The 23,154-nt window shown below is 36.8% G+C and overlaps 1 protein-coding gene across 1 annotated transcript; it reads right to left on the bottom strand.

Annotated features, from left to right (window-relative positions):
• Positions 1-8,296: 8,296 nt before the first annotated feature.
• pycr3 (pyrroline-5-carboxylate reductase 3) lies at positions 8,297-22,819 on the bottom strand. The gene is made up of 7 exons (XM_061976419.2): positions 22,668-22,819; positions 21,384-21,477; positions 16,251-16,315; positions 13,172-13,351; positions 10,703-10,915; positions 9,010-9,102; positions 8,297-8,903 (listed from the first exon to the last, which is right to left on the bottom strand). Exons 2-7 carry the CDS (start codon positions 21,469-21,471, stop codon positions 8,697-8,699), a joined length of 846 nt encoding a protein of 281 aa, XP_061832403.1. The 5' UTR covers positions 21,472-21,477; positions 22,668-22,819; the 3' UTR covers positions 8,297-8,696.
• Positions 22,820-23,154: the final 335 nt, after the last annotated feature.

The following is a 23,154-nucleotide window of genomic DNA, read 5'->3' as shown; positions in this document are numbered from 1 at the left end:
ATAACACTTTTTGATTTATTATTGAACTTGTTGCAAGTTATAACACTTTTTTGATTTATTATTGAACTTGATGCAAGTTATAACACTTGTTTTGATTTATTATTGAACTTGATGCAAGTTATAACACTTTTATTTGATTTATTATTGAACTTGATGCAAGTTATAACACGTTTTTTGATTTATTATTGAACGTGATGCAAGTTATAACAGTTTTTTTGATTTATTATTGAACTTGATGCAAGTTATAACAGTTTTTTTGATTTATTATTGAACGTGATGCAAGTTATAACACTTTTTTTGATTTATTATTGAACTTGATGCAAGTTATAACACTTTTGTTTTATTTATTATTGAAGTTGATGGAAGTTATTTTATTTATTATTGAACTTGATGCAAGTTATACCACAGCTGCACAGTTATTTTATTTATTAATGAACTTAATGTTATTTTATGTTATTGAGTTCGAATGTATACAACTTGATGTTCAATAAATTTGAAAATGTTAAAGCTTGGCATTAGCGCTCTGTTGGGGCGATGGGGGCAGGTGGGGCTTGAAAACTCCCCCTTGTCCAAAGTGGGGGATGACAAAAAAAAGTTTGAGAACCACTGCACTAGGGGAACATATTCTAAGTAATAAAGACTTAATTTAGAGTTATTTGGTTAGGGTTAGGGCCAGGGTTAGAGGGTTACGGTTATAATAAGGCCATGCTGAATAAGGCATTAATAAGTATTTAATAATGACTAGTTAAGAGTCAATATGTTACTAATTTGCATGTTAACAAGCAACTAATTAATGGTGAATATGTTCCCCATACTAAAGTGTTACCATGTTTTTTTTACTGGTGCACAAAATGAACCGTGCATGAACATCACCTTGTTCAAAGAACAAAACCAACACAGTGCATAAACTCACAACAAATTACACACCTGCAAATCAGTCAGCTGTTGCCGTTTCCGTTATACGCCGATAGGGAGAAGTTTGTATTTACACGATGAGTCGGGTGTGTTCTGACCTCCGCCGAACCCCTGAGCCCGACTCACCGAACCCCTAGGGTTCCATCGAACCCAGATTAAGAGCCACTGAACTAGATATTCAAACGTACAATGGATTTGATAACAAAAATAATGGATTTTAAAATGATATTGAGAGAAACTTGTACTGTGGCCTAGAGAGGTCTGAACAAATGTGAACGCCACAACACAACAAAATAAAGGCACAACACAACCACTTAAGCCGCTACACAATGATTACATACCTGCCAACTTTTGAAATCAGAAAAACCTAGTAGCCAGGGTCCAGGGGCCGCAGGCCCCGGTAGGTCCAGGACAAAGTCCTGGTGGGGGTTTCAGGGGGCTTCCGACGCAAAATGATTATTAGCATTCAGACAGGTTAAAATGTTGCTAAAACCATCACTTTTCTATCAGTCACAGTGACTTTTCAAAACAAAAATATTACAGCAAAAATCATATGGGTTGATTGACATGTTTATTCTGTAAGCTAACTTCAATAGTTTGAAATTATTTTGACAGTTAATGCCAGTTATCCTGTCAACCTTTCACAAGACTTCAATTTGTTAATTGAAAGTATAAACAGTATAAACACTTTTTACAGTAAACAAATGGTAAAACAGTACTAAACAATTCCATTAAAAAAAAAATTGGTGTCATTATTAACTTTCTGTCCAAGCTTGTATAATCTACTGCCTTGTTCAATTGTAAAAAATATTCTGTGCCTAAAATTCACATTTCTATCACAATTATCATACTGTAAACATGGTAAGCTAACTTCATTAAAATTAATAGTCCTGTCAATAGCATGGAATTACAATTCAAATGTAGTTTTTTTGTAAGCCTTTCAAAAGAATTCAAAATATGAAACATTAATGAAAATTAATTTAAGCCATCAGACACTTGAAAAGTGGCACATCACATCTCTAATGTAATCATTTTAACTTTTCAACAGAAATAGCACTGCAAAAATATTAAGGACATACTTCTGTATTTTGGTAGTTATGCTGTCAACATTTAACAAGATTTCTTCAACTTGGACTTGAAAGCATAAATAGTATAAACACTTTTAACAGTATAACAGTACTAAACAATTCCAATAGATAACATTGGTGTCATTACCTTTTTGTTTGCTCAATTATTGCCTCTGTAAATAAAACTTCGGCATTTATCACATCCAAAGAATCTGTTTGGGCGACGAAAAACGTTGAAAGTTTTCCACTTGTATCGCTAGCAACGGCATTAGACTTGTGTTTTTTTGTCCCAACGTGGTCTTTTACATCGCTAATTCCTCCGTGTCCGATCGAAAAATCTTGTCTGCACAAGGTGCAATTTGCGTAGTTTTCACCCTTTTTGGAACGGATAATTATTCCCGGATAGGCTTTTGAATATTCTTCACGGAATGACTGCAGTTTTCTTTTCGGTTTAAGACTCGTTTGCGATGTTTCTCCGGCTGATTCCATGATCGTTCGCTCGTTTGGAAACAATGGCCTCGTGCTTGGCAGCGGTGCTATAAATAGCCTCGCACATGGCATTCGGAATGGCTCGATAGGAAGTTACGGGAAGCAGTGTCGATTGTCATTGTTGTTACGCGATTTCGTGAATAAAACTTTTAAAAAAATATGTTTTTTTAATTAATGAAAAAACTTATTTTTTATCACTGCAACCGTAACCCGGAATAGGTTGATGAAAACCGTACTAATTACGGGAAAACCGGAGTAGTTGGCACGTATGACCAAGTATTAGCGATATTGTTATGCTGCTATAGAGACATACTGAGCCGGTGAGCTGCTACGTTGCCTCTGAATTGGTAAAAGTTAATTCTAGATAATAAAATCATGCGTCTCACCTGGATAGTAGAAGGATGTGGACATTAACCTGAGAAGTTGGTCAACTCTGACCCGGAGATGGCGAGAAAGACACGAAAAGACGCTCGTTTTTTTTAACCCTTCGCGAGGATTAGGATGAATTCTTCATCTAAACCAGGGGTCGGCAACCTTTACCACTCCAAGAGCCATTTTGACCAGTTTCACAAATTAAAGAAAACAATGGGAGCCACAAAAATCTTTTGAAATTTAAAATGAAATAACATTGCATACAAAGTTTTTTTTTTGCTTTGTGCTATGTATAAACCAGGGGTCTCAGACACGCGGCCCACATCTTAATATGAAAATTGAATGTTAGTGCGGCCCGCAAGTTTTATATGACTGGCGTTTGACAGAGTCATACTTGTCAACCCTCCCGATTTTTCCAGCTGATTACGAATTTCAGGGCAACTATTCTCTCGAACGTGCCGTGATGGTACAGCATTTAGCGCCCACTACAACCAGCGTGCCGGTCCAGCCACACGTTGTATGGGGCTTCTACTTGCTCAGTAAATGACAGCAAGGCAAAATTGGTCAACAACCACACAGGTTACACTGACGGTGGCCATATAAAACAACTTTAACACTCTTACTAATAATGCGCCACACTGTGAACCCACACCAAACAAGAATGACAAACACATTTCAGGAGAACATCTGCATCGTAACACAACATAAACACAACAGAACAAATACCCAGAATCCCATGCAGCCCTAACTCTTCCGGGCTACATTATACACCCCGGCTACCAAACCCAGCCCACCTCAACCGACGGGTTGATGTGTGGGGGAGCAGGGTTGGGGTGGGGGCGGGGTTTGGTGGTAGCAGGGGTGTATAATGTAGCCCGGAAGAGTCAGCGCTGCATGGGATTCTGGGTATTTGTTCTGTTGTGTTTATGTTGTGTTAAGGTGCAGATGTTCTCCCGAAATGTGTTTGTCATTCTTGTTTGGTTTTGGTTCAAAGTGTGGCGCATTATTAGTAAGAGTCTTAAAGTTGTTTTATATGGCCACCGTCAGTGTAACCTGTGTGGCTGTTGACCAAGTATGCCTTGCTGCCACTTACGTGTGCAAGTAGAAGATGCACACAACAAAAGGCTGGGCTGGCACGCTGTTTGTACAGATTGTAGAGGGCGCTAAATGCTGTACCATCATGGCACGCCCTTATTATTATTGTTAGGGTGAAAATCGGAGAATATTAATCCCGGGAGTTTTCTGCGGGAGGCACCGAAATCCGGAAATCTCCCGGGAAAATCGGGAGGGTCGGCAAGTATGCAGCTGAGCCGCATCAAAGTGATCAAAGAGCCGCATGCGGCTCCGGAGCCACGGGTTGCAGACCCCTGATCTAAACGGAAAGATATAAACATCCCATCAGTCAACATCCCAGTGAGAGCAGACATTGTACAGTAAGTGATTGTTTTATGTTTATAGTTTGTATTTCTTGTTCAGCACTTGGCAATACTGCTGCATGATATATGCTTATTGTTTTTTGTGGAAGGAAATAGCGAAGGTTGTGATGAGTCTGTCTGTGTGTGTGTGGGGGGGGGGGGGGGGGGGGGGGGGCGTGGCCTGCGGACCTGCAGCAAAGCAGGGTGTGCCAGGACCGGCTTCGAGATCAGCGACAGGTGCGTAGATGACCCACCTGGGAGTGTTTATCTAGTAGCCGGGAAGGAGAGGGAGATTGGAAAGGCGAGCAAGAGCGAGAGCGAGACGGACATAAGAGACGATGGCTAAAAAAACACACAAAGAGACTCATAATGAAAAATAAATCATTGTTCAGAACCATGAACGCAGCTGTCATGTCCGTGATTGGTGGTCCGAAGAACCCGGAAGCGCAAGACTTCCACAGTCAATATTGCGTTATTATGAATGTGCCTGCTAATACAAGTACAAAACCCAAAACCAGTGAAGTTGGCACGTTGTGTCATTCGTAAATAAAAACAGAATACAATGATTTGCAAATCCTTTTCAATTTATATTCAATTGAATAGAAAGCAAAGACAAGATATTTATCGTTCGAGCTGAGAAACTTAATTTTTTGTTTTGTTCTTAAACTGTTCGACAATTTGCTCACGCGTTTGTTCAAAGTGGTGACCCTCGCCCCATCCTTGTTTGTGAATGACTGAGCATTTCATGGAAGCTGCTTTTGTACCCAATCATGGCACCCACCTGTTCCCAATTAAGCCTGTTCACCTGTGGGATGTTCCAAATAAGTGTTTGATGAGCATTCCTCAACTTTCTCAGTCTTTTTTGCCACTTGTGCCAGCTTTTTTGAAACATGTTGCAGGTATCAAATTTCAAATGAGCTAATAGTTTGCAAAAAAATTAAGTTTTCCATTTTGAACGTTAAGTACCGTATTTTTCGGACTATAAGTCGCAGTTTTTTTTCATAGTTTGGCCGGGGGTGCGACTTATACTCAGGAGCGACTTATGTGTGAAATTATTAACACATTACCGTAAAATATCGAATAATATTATTTAGCTCATTCACGTAAGAGACTAGACGTACAAGATTTCATGGGATTTAGCGATTAGGAGTGACAGATTGTTTGGTAAACGTATAGCATGTTCTATATGTTATAGTTATTTGAATGACTCTTACCATAATATGTTACGTTAACATACCAGTTGGTTATTTATGCCTCATATAATGTACACTTATTCAGCCTGTTGTTCACTATTCTTTATTTATTTTAAATTGCCTTTCAAATGTCTATTCTTGGTGTTGGGTTTTATTAAATACATTTCCCCAAAAAATGCGACTTATACTCCAGTGCGACTTATATATGTTTTTTTCCTTCTTTATTATGCATTTTCGGCGGGTGCGACTTATACTCCGGGGCGACTTATACTCCAAAAAATACGGTATCTTGTCTTTGCAGTCTATTCAATTGAATATAGGTCATCAATCATTGTATTCTGTTTTTATTTACCATTTACACAACGTGCCAACTTCACTGCTTTTGGGTTTTGTACTTACAGCGTGCATATAAACGATGAAAAAGGTTTTTGAGTGTTTTTGGTGCGTTTTTTAGACGGAACAGAGCGACTCCTATTGGCTCCATTGTTAGCTGACTTTTGTTAACTTTTATTAATGAGTTAGAATTAGGGATGTTCGATAATGGCTTTTTTGCCGATATCCGATATTGTCCAACTCTTACCGTATTTTTCGGACTATAAGTCGCAGTTTTTTTTCATAGTTTATGAAAGTTGCCTAATGTTTTTTTCCTTCTTTATTATGCATTTTCGGCCGGTGCGACTTATACTCCAAAAAATACGGTATCTTGTCTTTGCAGTCTATTCAATTGAATATAGGTTGAAAAGGATTAGCAAATTATTGTATTCTGTTTTTATTTACCATTTACACAACGTGACAACTTCACTGCTTTTGGGTTTTGTACTTACAGCGTGCAAAGAAACGATGAAAAAGGTTTTTGAGTGTTTTTGGTGCGTTTTTTAGACGGAACGGAGCGACTCCTATTGGCTCCATTGTTAGCTGACTTTTGTTAACTTTTATTAATGAGTTAGAATTAGGGATGTCCGATAATGGCTTTTTTGCCGATATCGCATACTTGCCAACCTTGAGACCTCCAATTTCGGGAGGTGGGGGGCGTGGTCGGGGGCGTGGTTAAGATATGTATAAGAAATACATTACTTTCAGTGAATTCTAGCTATATATATATATATATATATATATATTACACATTATATATATATATTACATATTATATATATATATATATTATATATATATATATTACATATATATATATATATATATATATATATACTTGAATTTCAGTGTTCATTTATTTACACATATACACACATAACACTCATCTACTCATTGTTGAGTTAAGGGTTGAATTGTCCATCCTTGTTCTATTCTCTGTCACTATTTCAGAACACACACATTATATGGTTTAAATGTAACTTAGATATTGGGTTTCACTTTGTACAGCGCTTTGAGTCACTAGAGAAAAGCGCTATATAAATATAATTCACTTCACTTCACTATACAAATATACATTTTAAAATCAATAAGAAAACGGGAGCTCTAATTTGGGAGTCTGAATTAGGATCAGAAGTTCCTATATAAACATTGCGCACTCACATCGTCTTTTTGTATTGATTACTGCAGCTGTGCACTGGATTCATTCACAAATACAAACTACAACTCACAAACACTTTAGAGTTAGGCTCCACCATCAGAATGTGTACTTAAACTTATAAAGATCACATGGATATTATTCAGTGAGTTGATTCACCAAAACTAACCTGTTATACAGGAGGAAAAAGCACACAGGACGTTTCAATTGTTCACAGACAAATGTGTACTGACAGCTCCAAAAACTAATTCAAACCACAAAATAAAATAAATAAATCAACACAAAAATGTGACACATTATGGGTGGGTCACATATGCATGTACAGTAGATGGCAGTATTGTCCTGTTTAAAAGTGTCACAACATTGCTGTTTACGGCAGACGAACTGCTTTACGGTAGACGAAAACTTGACTGCTGTTGTTGTGTGTTGTTACCGCGCTGGGAGGACGTTAATGAAACTGCCTAACAATAAACCCACATAAGAAACCAAGAACTCGCCCTCGATCATTAGCTGTTTATATTGTGGGAAAGCGGACGTGTGAACAGGCTGTCAACACGTGGCCTCCAGCTCCGCCTGAATTTCGGGAGATTTTCGGGACAAAATTTGTCCCGGGAGGTTTTCGGGAGAGGCGCTGAATTTCGGGAGTCTCCCGGAAAATCCGGGAGGGTTGGCAAGTATGCGATATTGTCCAACTCTTAATTACCGATACCGATAAATACCGTCGTGGAATTAACACATTATTATGCCTAATTTGGACAACCAGGTATGGTAAAGATAAGGTCCTTTAAAAAAAAATGTATTAAATAAAATAAGATTAATAAATTAAAAAAAATGTATTTAATAAAAAATAAAGTAAAACAATATAAAAACAGTTACATAGAAACTAGTAATTAATGAAAATGAGTAAAATTAACTGTTAAAGGTTAGTACTATTAGTGGACCAGCAGCACGCACAATCATGTGTGCTTACGGACTGTATCCCTTGCAGACTGTATTGATATATAATGTAGGAACCAGAATATTAAAATCAGAAAGAAACAACCCTTTTGTGTGAATGAGTGTAAATGAGTGGGGGAGGGAGTTTTTTTGGGTTGGTGCACTAATTGTAAGTGTATCTTGTGTTTTTTATGTTGATTTAATAAAAAAAATTAAAAAAACAATACCGATAATTTAAAAAACGATACCGATAATTTCCGATATTACATTTTAAAGCATTTATCGGCCGATATTATCAGACATCCCTAGTTAGAATGCATGAAAAACAAGAAAAACATTCACGTGCTTGTCTCCCAAAAGGATTGTGAATAATATGCAAAATTCCCAAAAGGTGAAGTTCCCTTTTAATGCTGATAGATCCTGGATTAGTTCAAAATTGCATCACGGTTACTCAGGGTTAAATTGGCACTCTTCCTGAAACGGAAAAGGTAACGTTTCCTTCATATCAGGGTAAAAAAAAAGGGTTAAACTTTGTGAAACAGGTGCAACCTTCAAACCGCAGTTGTAATTCATTGGGATTGTTAGACAAAGTGGAAACAGTTTTGTTGCATGCAGTGAATAATAAAGTTGATTTTAATCGCAATCATAGCTTAGTTCTGATTAGACATTATTAGGATATGATATGAAGGAATAAAGAAAAGTTTTGTGAGCGTGGACAAAAGTGATGTTCGACTTTGTGGATGAGTCCGAACTAGGTTTCTTAAAAGGCGGACAGAAAAGGTCATTTCCTGCCTCCAGTGGCTGCAGACGTCCTTCCAAGCTCCCTCGCTCTCTCGGTGGCCGACTCCACCGCGCTCATGGTCGATGCCCTCAAGCCTCCTCTCTCTAGAGCGTGAAGCCCGTAGATTGTGGTGCCGCCCGGGGTGCACACCTCGGCACGGAGCTGAGCCGGATGCTTTTTGGAGTCACGTAACAGACGACCGGCACCCTGCAACAGAGGCCGGTTACGACACTTTTCGTACGATTCCGCTTTTTTTTTTTGTTGCCAAAATTGCACGTAAGAAACTATTTTGTTTGTCAAAACCGTAACTCACCAGAACTGTCTGAGATGCAATACTTTGCGCCAAAGTGCTGGGCATGCCCATTTTAACTGCTCCTTCTGCTAGCGCCTCTGCAAACAAGTACACCTACAAAGAGAAGTAACACAAAATCAGTCATTTAGAAGCCACATCTTTGTAGCCAATAAGGCCTTCTGATCGCAATTAATTGCCACTAATTACTGTACGACGTAGCGAAAAGTCAACTCCGCTGCTGCAGCAGTTGCAGGTTTCTGGAGGTAACCGTTGATTGCTACCTGGCAGATAGCTGGGTCAGAGTGGTAAATATAAATATATATTGTGTGTCAGTGTATATTTTTTAAATAAAGCTTGGTTAAAAGATTTCAGTGTGAGTATAAGTACTTTTTGGGCACATTCAAAAAGCTTGCAATTGTTAGACGGCGCAATGCGCACCCTGAACTCCATTGTAAAAATGGGTTTCTACATTGCAACGTAACGAGGACTGTAACTGGTTTGAATACTGAGTAGCAATTATTTTTGGCCAACAATTATATGTTCAGGTAAGTGCGCGGTCAAATACAGAATTGAAAAACAAAAACAACAAAGTTGCGTTCTATTCCCGGACTGGTAGAATCATGGCATAATAACTTAAAAATAAAGACAACTTCAGATTGTTTTCTTTGTCTTACTTTGGCCAAAATAAGACTAAGCACATTCTGAAACTGTACATATCATAAAAACCCCTCTCGACATAACACTTCGTTACTTGAAAATTCTGAGGAAAAAAATTGGTGCAGTTTCTAAAACACCATGAAAAACACAATGAACTTAGACTTTGTCTGAGTGTTTTTACAAATTATTTCAACTTTAAGCACTTCCTGTTTAGGATTCTCATATTGGCAGTTGACCACTCAAGACCTGTTTAGAAAAGCAACCGAGTGTTTCCTCAAACCGCCGCATTGGTGATATCCGCAACTGCCACAACACATTATTTTATCATCATTCAAATATTACACTTATAAAGTAAACAAAACAATTATCAAAATGACATTATAGCCAAAACCAAGGTAACATAACTACAAACTTAACTAATGTGAACATGGTAGATTTAAGCATAAAATAGAACAAACAACAAATGTAGAAACACATATTTTTACAATGGAGTTCAGGGTGCACATTGCGCCGTCAAACAATTGCGAGCGTTGCACCGAACTCGAACTAATACAAAAATGATGTTCATGTTGACTTAAGTCTTTGCATCTTACCGTTTCGTTATTTTATCTGTTGAGTGAATCATTGACAATGAAAGAAGGTATTGTGCGTCGATTCAGCATCAGTCTGCCGCCATCTGCTGCCAGCCACAACAAGAGCAGCTGATTGCTCGCACCTGGTCTGATTGGAGTAGGGGCAGCCAATCCAGAGTGCGCTTAAAGTCAGCTGACACGTCATTTTTAAGCACTGTCATGTGTGACGTGGGTTACACTTGAATTGCTATCCAAATATATGTACATGTACATATCTTATATAACCACCAAAGTATTTACTTTGTATACCAACATCATCCATGTACACACCAAATATCATTGATTTGATCTTTTTACACTGACGTGGCCCAAGGTTTGTGGTTGAATTCTGGGTGACGACGAGTTAAAAACGAAAAGTTGCGTCATTTGAAGCCTTGGTGCATGGAAACATGAATGATGTTCTCTCAGAAGTTTGAGACACTCACAAAGGCGACGCCGCTCCCACTTAGTCCGGTATGGATGTCAATCCAGGCCTCGGGTCCTTCCTCCACCAAACCGCAGTTTTGCAACAAGGAGCGCAACATGACGCCGTGCTCCGGCGTCGCACACGCACCCCGTGCAAATAAGAGTGCACCTTCCAGAACCACACATGGAAGGTTGGGCATCAGCCGGATGACAACTGAACCCTCTGGGAGGAGCTTGAAAAATGTTTACAAAAAAAAACACAATTATTTTATTATTACAATAGTCGCTATAAAGGCATAGATTAATGTCAAAAACAAGATTCATGACCTCACACCTGCCATTAACAAAATAACCTGAATTCAAAACCATAAACTCATCTGAATGTATATTGTCTATAACAAAGGTGTCCAAACTATTTCCACTGAGGGCCGCCCACTGAAAAATTAAAACATGCAGGGGCCATTTTAAAATGTTTCATTTTTAAAAACAATACAATAAATATTGTAAACATGAGGCTCCCCTTAATTTTGGTGAATGTTAAAGGTGCCAGGGACCCAAAAAAGGCCAAAAGTCATTAAAGTTAAATTTGTAATTCTTTTTTACTTCAATATATATATATATATATATTGTTATGTTTTATGCCCTTTTGTCCACACATACATACATACACACACAATGACCAACATTAATATACAGTAGCGTAGTAGGCATAAGCATTCATTAAAAACAAGTCAGAGGATTTATTTAAGATGACACACAGTTTGAAAACACTGTGTTTGAATATAACAAAAAAAAAACACTGTACTTCAATCAAGTGATTATTTGGTATACCACGAGATGGAGCCAGCGTACCACCGGTGGTACATGTGCCACACTTTGAGAGTCACTGATCTAGAGATTTAAGCGTTGAAATAAAAAAAAATATACATATAGTGATATATTATTATTATATATTCTAACTTTTTATATATATATATATATATGTATATATATATATATATATATATATATAATTTCATATTTTTTTATATTTTGTAACACTTTGAGATTTTGACAAATGTAAAGTGTTACAAATATAATTAATTATTATTATTTTTTTATTTTATTTATTACCTATTTTAACACTTATGTGTGTGGGGCCTTTGGATCCCTGAGCTCTTTAGTCTCAGTTTTTTTTAAACTGTCATTGTAAAAAAAAAAAGAAACAAAACAATTATTTACCTATTTAAGGCCCCAGCTACTTTACATCAAATTTTAATTTTAATTTTAATATAATTTTTTAATTTGTATTATATATATATATATATATATATATATATATATATATATATATATATATATATGTATATATATATGTATATATATATATGTATATATATATTTTAATAATAAAAACAAAACAAATGGAAATATATTTCGATTTTTTTTTGGGGGGGGGGTAATATTTCCTTTTTTTTTTTATTATATATATATATTATATATATATATATATATATATATATAATATATATATATATATATATATATATATATATATTTTTTTTTTTTTTTTTTTTAATAATAAAAACAAAAAAAATGGAAATATTACCCCCCCCAAACAAAATCTAAAATTTGATGTAAAGTAGCTGGGGCCTTAAATAGGTAAATAATTGTTTTGTTTCTTTTTTTTTTTATTACAATGACAGTTTTAAAAAAAACTGAGACTAAAGGGCTAAGGGATCCAAAGGCCCCACACACATAAGTGTTAAAAATAGGTAATAAATAAAATAAAAAATATATCATAATTAATTATATTTGTTACACACTTTACATTTGTCAAAATCTCAAAGTGTTACAAAATATAAAAAAATAAAAAATTATAAAATAAAATATATATATATATATATATATATATATATATATAAAGTTAGAATATATAATAATAATATATCAATATATGTATATATTTTTTTATTTCAACGCTTAAATCTCTAGATCAGTGACTCTCAAAGTGTGGCACATGTACCACCGGTGGTACGCTGGCTCCATCTTGTGGTATACCAAATAATCACTTGATTGAAGTACAGTGTTTTTTTTTTGTTATATTCAAATACAGTGTGTTCAAACTGTGTGTCATCTTAAAGAAATCCTCTGACTTGTTTTTAATGAATGCTTATGCCTACTACGCTACTGTATATTATTAATGTTGGTCATTATGGTGGTACTTGGAGAGCCAGGTGTTTTTCTGAGGTGTTTGAGAACCACTGCTCTAGATCAACTTCAGATCTATCCGTTGATTGTAGGTTTTTATAATTTTTTTTAAGTAAAAACTTTGTGGTATTAGTGTCAACATTGCAACATGTTCCGGTTACATTGCACATGTTTGCTTTTTTATTCCACTTTTTATGTTGTTTTTTTTGCAACAGCATTTTTAAAAAATCAGCTGTGGGCTGCAAATGGTCCCCGGGCCACACTTTGGTCACCCCTGGTCTATATTTACGTGAACTCGCCTCCTCCAACGTCGCCAAAGTGACCCCCGCCGCCACGGACACGACCACGTGTCTGCCGGTTACGTGCTGCGAGATTTCGCTGAGAACCATCGGGACGAGGTGAGGTTTGACGGCCACAACGATGACGTCCGAGGAGAGGACCACTTCTGCGTTGGAGTGAGTGGTGCTGATGTTCAGCTCCTGGAAGCCAAACACTCAAATATGTTATTGCAGCATAAAAGGAAATGTCTCCAAAATAGTTGTGCTATATAAACTACAGACTAGGGATGGGCGATATGGCCTAAAATGTATATTGCGATACATATCACAAAATTATTATTATCATTTGGCATATACATAATAATTAGAGATGTCCGATAATATCGGACTGCCGATATTATCGGTCTATAAATGCTTTAAAATGTAATATCGGAAATGATCGGTATCGGTTTAAAAAAGTACAATTTATGACTTTTTAAAACGCCGCTGTACGGAGAAGTACAGAGCGCCAATAAACCTTAAAAGGCACTGCCTTTGAGTGCCGGCCCAATCACATAATATCTACGGCTTTTCACACACACAAGTGAATGCAAGCATACTTGGTCAACAGCCATACAGGTCACACTGAGGGTGGCCGTATAAACAACTTTAACACTGTTACAAATATGCGCCACACTGTGAACCCACACCAAACAAGAATGACAAACACATTTCGGGAGAACATCCGCACCGTAACACAACATAAACACAACAGAACAAATACCCAGAACCCCTTGCAGCACTAACTCTTCCGGGACGCTACAATATACACCCCCCACTACCCCCAACCCCAAAATCCCGCCCACCTCAACCCCCTCATGCTCTCTCAGGGAGAGCATGTCCCAAATTCCAAGCTGCTGTTTTGAGGCATGTTAAAAAAATAATGCACTTTGTGACTTTAATAATAAATATGGCAGTGCTATGTTGGCATTTTTTTATCATAACTTGAGTTGATTTTTTTTGGAAAACCTTGTTACATTGTTTAATGCATCCAGCGGGGCATCACAACAAAATTAGGCATAATAATGTGTTAATTCCACGACTGTATATATCTGTATCGGTTGATATCGGAATCGGTAATTAAGAGTTGGACAATATCGGAATATCGGCAAAAAAGCCATTATCGGACATCTCTAATCGTAATGTAATCAAGCTAGTGTTGACAGCATTAGCGAATATGCGAACACATTTACGAGTGTCTGTGTTAGTATTATTAACTTACAATGGCATTCCTCGTGTATTGTTTCAGTTTTGTAAATTCACCAAAACCTCAATGTGGAGTTATTGAGTCTGTTTAGCTGATTGGAGAACTAACTTCCGCAGCTAATGGGTCCATGACGATGACTTCTGTTTTGTTTGATCAGCTGTTTTACTGCCGTGTTACAGACACCGTTCAGAAAACAATTAAAGTATGTTAATAAACATTAAAAAAAATACTTTTCCTACCGGTATATATGTGCGGTAGAGATGCGCGGTTTGCGGGCACAACCGCGGAGTCCGCGGATTATCCGCGGATCGGGCGGATGAAATAAAAAAAAATTTGATTTTAAATAGATTCAGGCGGGTGGCAGTTAAACCAATTCGGAAATATATATACATAGTTAAATGTTGTTACCCACATGCGAAAAACGAGCAGGCACCTGCAGCATATGCCACAACAGAAGAAGAAAAAAAAAAGAGATGGACACTTTTACGGAGCGGAGTAGGGACGCCTCGCCGGGGTCCGGGACCGAGGCCCCTTCCCCCGAGAGGGCCCCACCGGGAGCCGTAGCTGAGGCGATCCGCGAGAAGGGCCCGACGCACGTCCAGGGTCACCACCGCGCCCACCGCACCGACACCCCGCCTCGTCCGCCTTCGCCGCGGCCAGCGTCACGCGCAGCAGGTAAGCAGCTTACCTGCCCGCCACCCCCGTGGCCGGGGGCTCGTAACAGGGGTCACTCCGCGCGCTCCGCCCGCGCAGCTTACCTGCCCGCCACCCCTGTTGCCGGGGGCGCGTAACAGGGGTCGCCTCCGCGCGCAGTGCGTTCACGAAAGGGGTGGGGCTCACCCTGGTTGATATAGACAGCAGCTAGGACGGTGGCCATGGAAGTTGGAACCCGCTAAGGAGTGTGTAACAACCCACCTGCCGAATCAACTAGCCCTGAAAATGGATGGCGCTGGAGCGTCGGGCCCTTATACCCGGCCGTCGCCGGCAGCGAGACGCGCTTGGAGGTGCGCCCAGCGCGGCTCCCATATGATTGCGCACTGGTGTGCGTCTGGGTCGTGACAGCGTGGCACGCGAATGTCTGTGCTGCATTGGATCAGTCTCCTTTCTTTAACAGGCAAAAGCTTTATAACCTCACTAATGCCTTGCATCGTCTATATTAGATATATAACAACGGGCGGGTGCGGGCGGGTGCGGTTCTGATCAAATGTTAGATCGGGTGGATTGCGGATGGTTGACGACTTTCTGATGCGGTTGCGGATGAAATAATTGCCTATCCGCGCATCTCTAATGTACGGTTTATGGTCCAGTACGGCTTATATATGTAAATAATGTTCTTCTAAAATCTGGTGGGTGCAGCTTAAATACCGGTGCACTCTATCCGTAGGACTGGAGCTACACTTCCGCGTTTGCCGGCATTGACAAACGTTTTATGGGCTGCTTGTTTCACTGCTCCGACTTACTTTATTTTGCCACCATGGAGGTGACTTAGAAACGGCCTTGCACTGTGGAAGAACGTTAGCCGCTAGCCTGCCCGCGAGAATGCTACATTGCTTCGTGGATACGTTTGTTCGCTTGTCGCTCTCAAATTTGCGGAACACAGCTAGAATATATCAACAACATGCATTATCACGTTATGACGAGAGTATTAAAAGCTCTATCGTCGGCCAAATGTAAATAATTGATATTGCACAAGCCTTCTTGCAGACATACTGTGCAAACTGATAGCCATGACAACCACTTCCATACAGCACTACTGTCGTGATGAAACTGTTGACCATGACAACAACAACAACCATGATTGGAGATGGAAAGTGAAAGCCAACAACAATGTTGAATGAAAAAGGCAAGTATTACCTGAAAGCGTCCCAGGTTCCTAGAAGATGGTGCGCTTACTTTGACATTTACAGGAAGAACCTTTCCTTCAATGACACAAAATAACTCAATTAGCTCCTGCACTTAAAACCTCAGAGATTTTGTGTTGATCTGTTTAAAAAGTATAATGTTTAATAAACAAACTTTTGCATACAGCATACAAATTGTCCAGTCATATGTTGATTCTGGATAGGTATTGTTTACATTTAAACCAATACTAGTATCAAATCGGTACTTTAAAAATGGCCAAACCTGTGCTTATTATTTGAAAACATAAAAAAAAAAAAAAAGGTTTACTTTTTAAACCATCCATCTATTTTCTACCGCTTGTCCCTTTTGGGGACGCGGGGGGTGCTGGAGCCTATCTCAGCTACATTCGGGCGGAAGGCGGGGTACTATGGCGTCACATTAGTGCCAAAAATCCGAGCGCATAAAAACTGTTATCGCGCGCTGATTCTCCACTTCGTGCGCGCGCGCGACACCCTTTTGCGCGCGCGCGGTGCCTTTTTGCGCGTGCGCGGTGCCTTTCTGTGCGCGCGCGGTGCCTTTTTGCGCGCGCGGTGCCTTTCTGCGCGCGCGACGCCTTTCTGCGCGCTCTCTGTGTACTCCTGGCATCTCTCCTCGCGCTGTCATGTTTCTTTTTGGCACTTTGGGGGCGGGTATGCTTAGACGGCCCCTCCTTTCTGATTGGCTGTGAGCATTTTTCATATGACCAATCATTCTCCAGCGTAGCAACGTTGTAGCCATCTTACCTCGGACATCTAGCCTCAATCATTACATTGATGTCAATGGTACATGTACTAATTAAATTACCATCACTTGCTCGATTTTCGACCAATTTACAAACGGTTTGCCTTGTTACAAATCTTATTACATGTAGATATGACATAGGATGCTGTACCTGTTGAAATTACCTCTTTCGCTTTAAAAAAAAAATTACTTAATTGTGCAACATAGTTGTGTAGAGTCAGTTCTCTGATTATTTTAAACTGTTTCAGAATACATTATTAAAAGCTATTTTTAACATTTTAAAAACAAAATTCAAAGATTATTTCATTAATTTTATGGCTGAATCAAAATAAATTCCATAAATTAGAAAACAAATGTTCAAGAGGAAGTGAAAATATAAAATAATGTTATGGTTGGATGTTATTGCTGGTGGACCAGTTCTGGCTGAAAGATGTGATTATGGTGTTTGTTGTCTTATTATTTATTTGGGTCACATTTTGTATTACCCTGTATTGTGTTTATGTGGTATGAAATAACCTTCATCAGCGCGCAACATTTTTTTATCCACTTCTTCCTCCGTAAATCTTGATACATATTGACGATGACCCGCCCTGCTATACTTCTGATTGGCTCTGAGCATTTTTCAGCATTTTTCTCCTGACCAATCAGAAAGAAGGGGCAGTCTAAGCATACCCGCCCCCAAAGTGCCAAAAAGAAACATGACAGCGCAAGGAGAGATGCCAGGAGTACACAGAGAGCGCGCAGAAAGGCGTCGCGCGCCCACAGAAAGGCACCGCGCGTGCACAGAAAGGCACAGCGCGCGTGCAAAAAGGCACAAAGTGGAGAATCAGCGCGCGATAACAGTTTTTATGTGCTCTGATTTTTGGCACTAATGTGACGCCATAGGGTACACCCTGGACAAGTTGCCACCTCATCACAGAGCCAACACAGATAGACAGACAACATTCACACTCACATTCACACACTAAGGCCCATTTAGCGTTGCCTTTAATATTATCTAATAATGCAACAAATATCATACAGCCTACAAAATGTATTGAAATTTAAATACATAAATATCTATTTAACTAGTAATATCCATCAAATTGTACATTATTAAAATTACAATAGATAGTAAGGTAAAAAACAGGTAGCTCGCCAAAATTTTACCCTAAAAAGTCATGCTGTAATAAAATGCTTTTTAATTTTTATGGAATTTTGGGACGTTGAACTGAAAAGTAAATAGTAAATTTATATACATTAAAGCAGTGTTTTTCAACCTTTTTTGAGCACAAGGCACATTTTTTGCGTTGACACCACCAACAAAACTCAGTTGACAGTAAAAAGTCGTCGTCGCAATTGTTGGATATGACTTTAAACCATAACCAAGCATGCATCACTATAGCTCTTGTCTCAAAGTAGGTGTACTGTCACCACCTGTCACATCACGCCCTGACTTATTTGGAGTTTTTAATGTCTATGATACTTAAAACAAAACTGGTTTTGTCTTTAAAAAATTATACCTAAAGATTTAACATTTTGCCTGAGTGGCTGGAAAGGACGGATAAAAAAATATATATATATTTTTATAAATTGATGTTTAATTATTTTGAATCTATTAAAAATAGTTACAAATAAGAATCGTGATTAATTCAAAAATATATTTATTTTTTTGACACCCCAACTGAATATTACACTTTATGTTGGCACCAGCGCCAAATGTTGAGTATTAAAAACATGTTGAAGATAAACCCATTAAAGGTTAAAAAGGTTTAAAAAAAAATAAACAACTCTAATAAATGTCTATTATACTTCAAACAAAACTGGTTTTGTTTTTAAAAAAAATTATACCTAAACATTTAACATTTTGCCTGAGTGGCTGCACAGGACGGATAAAAAAAAAATTAAAAGATTTTTTTTTTTTTTAAATCGATCTTTAATTATTTTGAATCGATTAAAAATCGTTACAAATAAAAATTGCGATTAATTCGAAAATATTTTCTTTTTTTTGATACCCCAACTGATTACTACACTTTATGTTGGCTCCAGTGCCAAATGTTGAGTATTAAAAACATGTCGAAGATAAACCCATTAAAGATTAAAAAGGTTAAAAAAAAAAAAAATAGATAAACAACTCTAATAAATGTCTGTTATAATTAAAACAAAACTGGTCTTGTTTTGAAAAAATATATATACCTAAACATTTAACATTTTGCCTGAGTGGCTGGACAGGACGGACAAAAAATAAAAAATAAAAATTAAATACATTTAAATTTTTCTAAATCGATCTTTAATTATTTTGAATCGATTAAAAATCATTACAAATAAGAATCGCGATTAATTCGAAAATATTTTCTTTTTTTTGACACCCCAACTAATAACTACACTTTATGTTGGCACCAGTGCCAAATGTTGAGTATTAAAAACATGTCAAAGATAAACCCATTAAAAGGTTAAAAAGGTTAAAAAAAAATAGATAAACAACTCTAATAAATGTCTATGATACTTAAAACAAAACTGTTTTTTTCTTTAAAAAATTATACCTAAAGATTTAACATTTTGCCTGAGTGGCTGGAAAGGACGGATAAAAAAAAATATATATATATTTTTATAAATTGATGTTGAATTATTTTGAATCTATTAAAAATCGTTACAAATAATAATCTTGATTAATTCAAAAATATATATATTTTTTGACACCCCAACTGAATATTACACTTTATGTTGGCACCAGTGCCAAATGTTGAGTATTAAAAACATGTTGAAGATAAACCCATTAAAGGTTAAAAAGGTTAAAAAAAAAAAATAGACAACTCTAATAAATGTCTATTATACTTAAAACAAAACTGGTTTTGTTTTTAAAAAAAATTATACCTAAACATTTAACATTTTGCCTGAGTGGCTGCACAGGACGGATAAAAAAAAAATTTAAAGATTTTTTTTTTTTTAAATCGATCTTTAATTATTTTGAATCGATTAAAAATTGTTACAAATAAGAATTGCGATTAATTCGAAAATATTTTCTTTTTTTTGATACCCCAAATGATTACTACACTTTATGTTGGCGCCAGTGCCAAATTTTGAGTATTAAAAACATGTCGAAGATAAACCCATTAAAGATTAAAAAGGTTAAAAAAAAAAAATAGATAAACAACTCTAATAAATGTCTGTTATAATTAAAACAAAACTGGTCTTGTTTTAAAAAATATATATACCTAAACATTTAACATTTTGCCTGAGTGGCTGAACAGGACGGATAAAAAATAAAAAATAAAAATTAAATAAATTTAAAAAAATTTAAATCGATCTTTAATTATTTTGAATCGATTAAAAATCGTTACAAATAAGAATCGCGATTAATTCGAAAATCTTTTCTTTTTTTTGACACCCCAACTGATAACTACACTTTATGTTGGCACCAGTGCCAAATGTTGAGTATTAAAAACATGTCAAAGATAAACCCATTAAAAGGTTAAAAAGGTTTAAAAAAATTGATAAACAACTCTAATAAATGTCTATGATACTTAAAACAAAACTGTTTTTTTCTTTAAAAAATTATACCTAAAGATTTAACATTTTGCCTGAGTGGCTGGAAAGGACGGATAAAAAATAAAAAATAAAAATTAAATAAATTTAAAAAAATTTAAATCGATCTTTAATTATTTTGAATCGATTAAAAATCATTACAAATAAGAATCGCGATTAATTCGAAAATCTTTTCTTTTTTTTGACACCCCAACTGATAACTACACTTTGTGTTGGCACCAGTGCCAAATGTTGAGTATTAAAAACATGTTGAAGATAAACCCATTAAAAGGTTAAAAAGGTAAAAAAAAAATAGATAAACAACTCTAATAAATGTCTATGATACTTAAAACAAAACTGTTTTTTCTTTAAAAAATTAAACCTAAAGATTTAACATTTTGCCTGAGTGGCTGGAAAGGACGGATTAAAAAAAAATAAAAATAAAAATATATATATATATATATATATATATATATATATATATATATATATATATATATATATATATATATATATATTTATAAATTGATGTTTAATTATTTTGAATCGATTAAAAATTGTTACAAATAAGAATTGCGATTAATTCAAAAATATTTTTCTTTTTTTTGACACCCCAAATGATTACTACACTTTATGTTGGCTCCAGTGCCAAATGTTGAGTATTAAAAACATGTCGAAAAAATAAACCCATTAAAGGTAAAAAAAAAAAAAGAAGCTTCTATCTGTAATGAATCGCTATTAATCACAAATAAATTGTTGACAAAATAAGATTATTCGCGATTAAATATTTCTAACCATTTAACAGCCGAAGTAAAAATGTTTACTAGCCTTGAACACAAACTAGCAGGATGGATAACTGACCTGATAATACACCCTTTGCAATGCCAAAAGCCATATTTCCTGCACCAATGAACCCAATCCTCAACTGCTGGTCCGTCTTGGTGTCCATTTTCACCTGCAAGGATCACATGAGAGCATCGGTAACCAATAAAGTCCAATATCCAAAACATCAATTTGGGTGCTTTTAACAACTCCATGGCCTAACTCTTACAACAAATCATGGTTCAATTTTACCCGAAATCTTGGTGGGACGATTCCATTCAGGATCGATTCTCGATTCAAACTGATTCACGCAATAGATCATCATTCCCTCCAGGATTTTGAGATGTGGCGACCGCGCCAATTCACGCATATTCTGCCAATCCCGGCAAATTACACACGGTCGTGCAACTTTGTCCAAAGCCTGCAACTTCGCCGCACATTTTACCCAATCCAATTTGTCTCTGAGCAACGCCCGAACTCACATGTCAACTATCTAATAAAAACGTCACGTGGTGGGAAAGTCAGGCCTGGAAGTGAAAACCTGGCCTAAAAAACATATAGTGAAATAAATCGAGTCTTGAACATTTTTTGCATTGATTCGGAATCATAACAAATAAAAATCACGTTTGAAATGCGAATTGATTTTGACAAGTCATGCTGTTTAAGAATCTCAACACAAAAAAAACACACACATTGCCATTGACGTGCACACATGACGACTGTACTGCAATCGCTGCTCCCCACTTATCTGTTAAATGTAATATATGCGATCGCTCCTCCACACTTACATGTCAAATGTAATATATGCAATCGCTCCTCCACACTTACATGTCAAATTTAATTTTTGCGATCGCTCCTCCACACTTACATGTTAAATGCGATACATGCGATCGCTCCTCCACATGCATGCTAGAGAACATGCACACACTAGGCGTTTAGATATATGTTTTTGCTTAAATTAGCTGTAGTTAAAGTACACACGCATAGTGTACTGTATACTACAACTTGGTAGCTAGCATGTCGGATTATCAGGTTGCTGCTAGCATAAACGAAAGAAGTGTGTTTATCCAAAAATAAAAGTAATCCGAAACTAAATGACTCAATTGTCTGTTTATATAAACGGGGACGTGAACGCAACACTTAACACTCTTTTGATAGCATACTGCAAGCCTCGCATAATCATGGCAAACGAACACAACACTATTGAAATTCAACATTTTTCTGGAGTATGACCGCGCATTATAAAGTCATAAAGTAGTAGAAATGTATGTTGGACACTGTAGACAATTTGTAACACGTACATTTGTAGTAAAAATTACCAACCTTACAGAGTTGTTGTACCACGTTTTCCCTTACCAGCCTCCAAATGTGTCGGTTGTGAACGAAGCGATTTTTACAGCCAGTTCTTTAAAGTGAACGATCTCAGCACTTTGTTGCACTTGATCAGTAAAATACTATGAAACAAGTGTGTCTATGTGTATGTGTGTGTTTGCAACAACACACTAAAATAAGAATGTGATAAATATACCGCTTGAGAGCCGAAAATACTGACTCTTTTAGTGTACCGAGTCATAAAGACCAAATCTCTTTACAAATTATGTAATTCGCACGACTAAACCAATCAGGTGTCTGCTGAGCGAACTGTCAGCAAAAAAGGTTTGCTTGATTTTACAACATTTTTCTACCTATGTATAAGGTGGGCGGATTATATGTATTTGCGTGTGTTTGTTTGTCGAACATAGAAACACAACAGCCATTATTGGACAATCCAGTATACATAAACACTGTAGTGAACTGATATGAAGATTTT

Source organism: Nerophis lumbriciformis, linkage group LG14 (assembly GCF_033978685.3).
Source record: "Nerophis lumbriciformis linkage group LG14, RoL_Nlum_v2.1, whole genome shotgun sequence".
In the NCBI taxonomy this organism is placed as follows: Eukaryota; Metazoa; Chordata; class Actinopteri; order Syngnathiformes; family Syngnathidae; genus Nerophis; species Nerophis lumbriciformis.
This window is presented reverse-complemented; position numbering and strand designations above follow the sequence as displayed.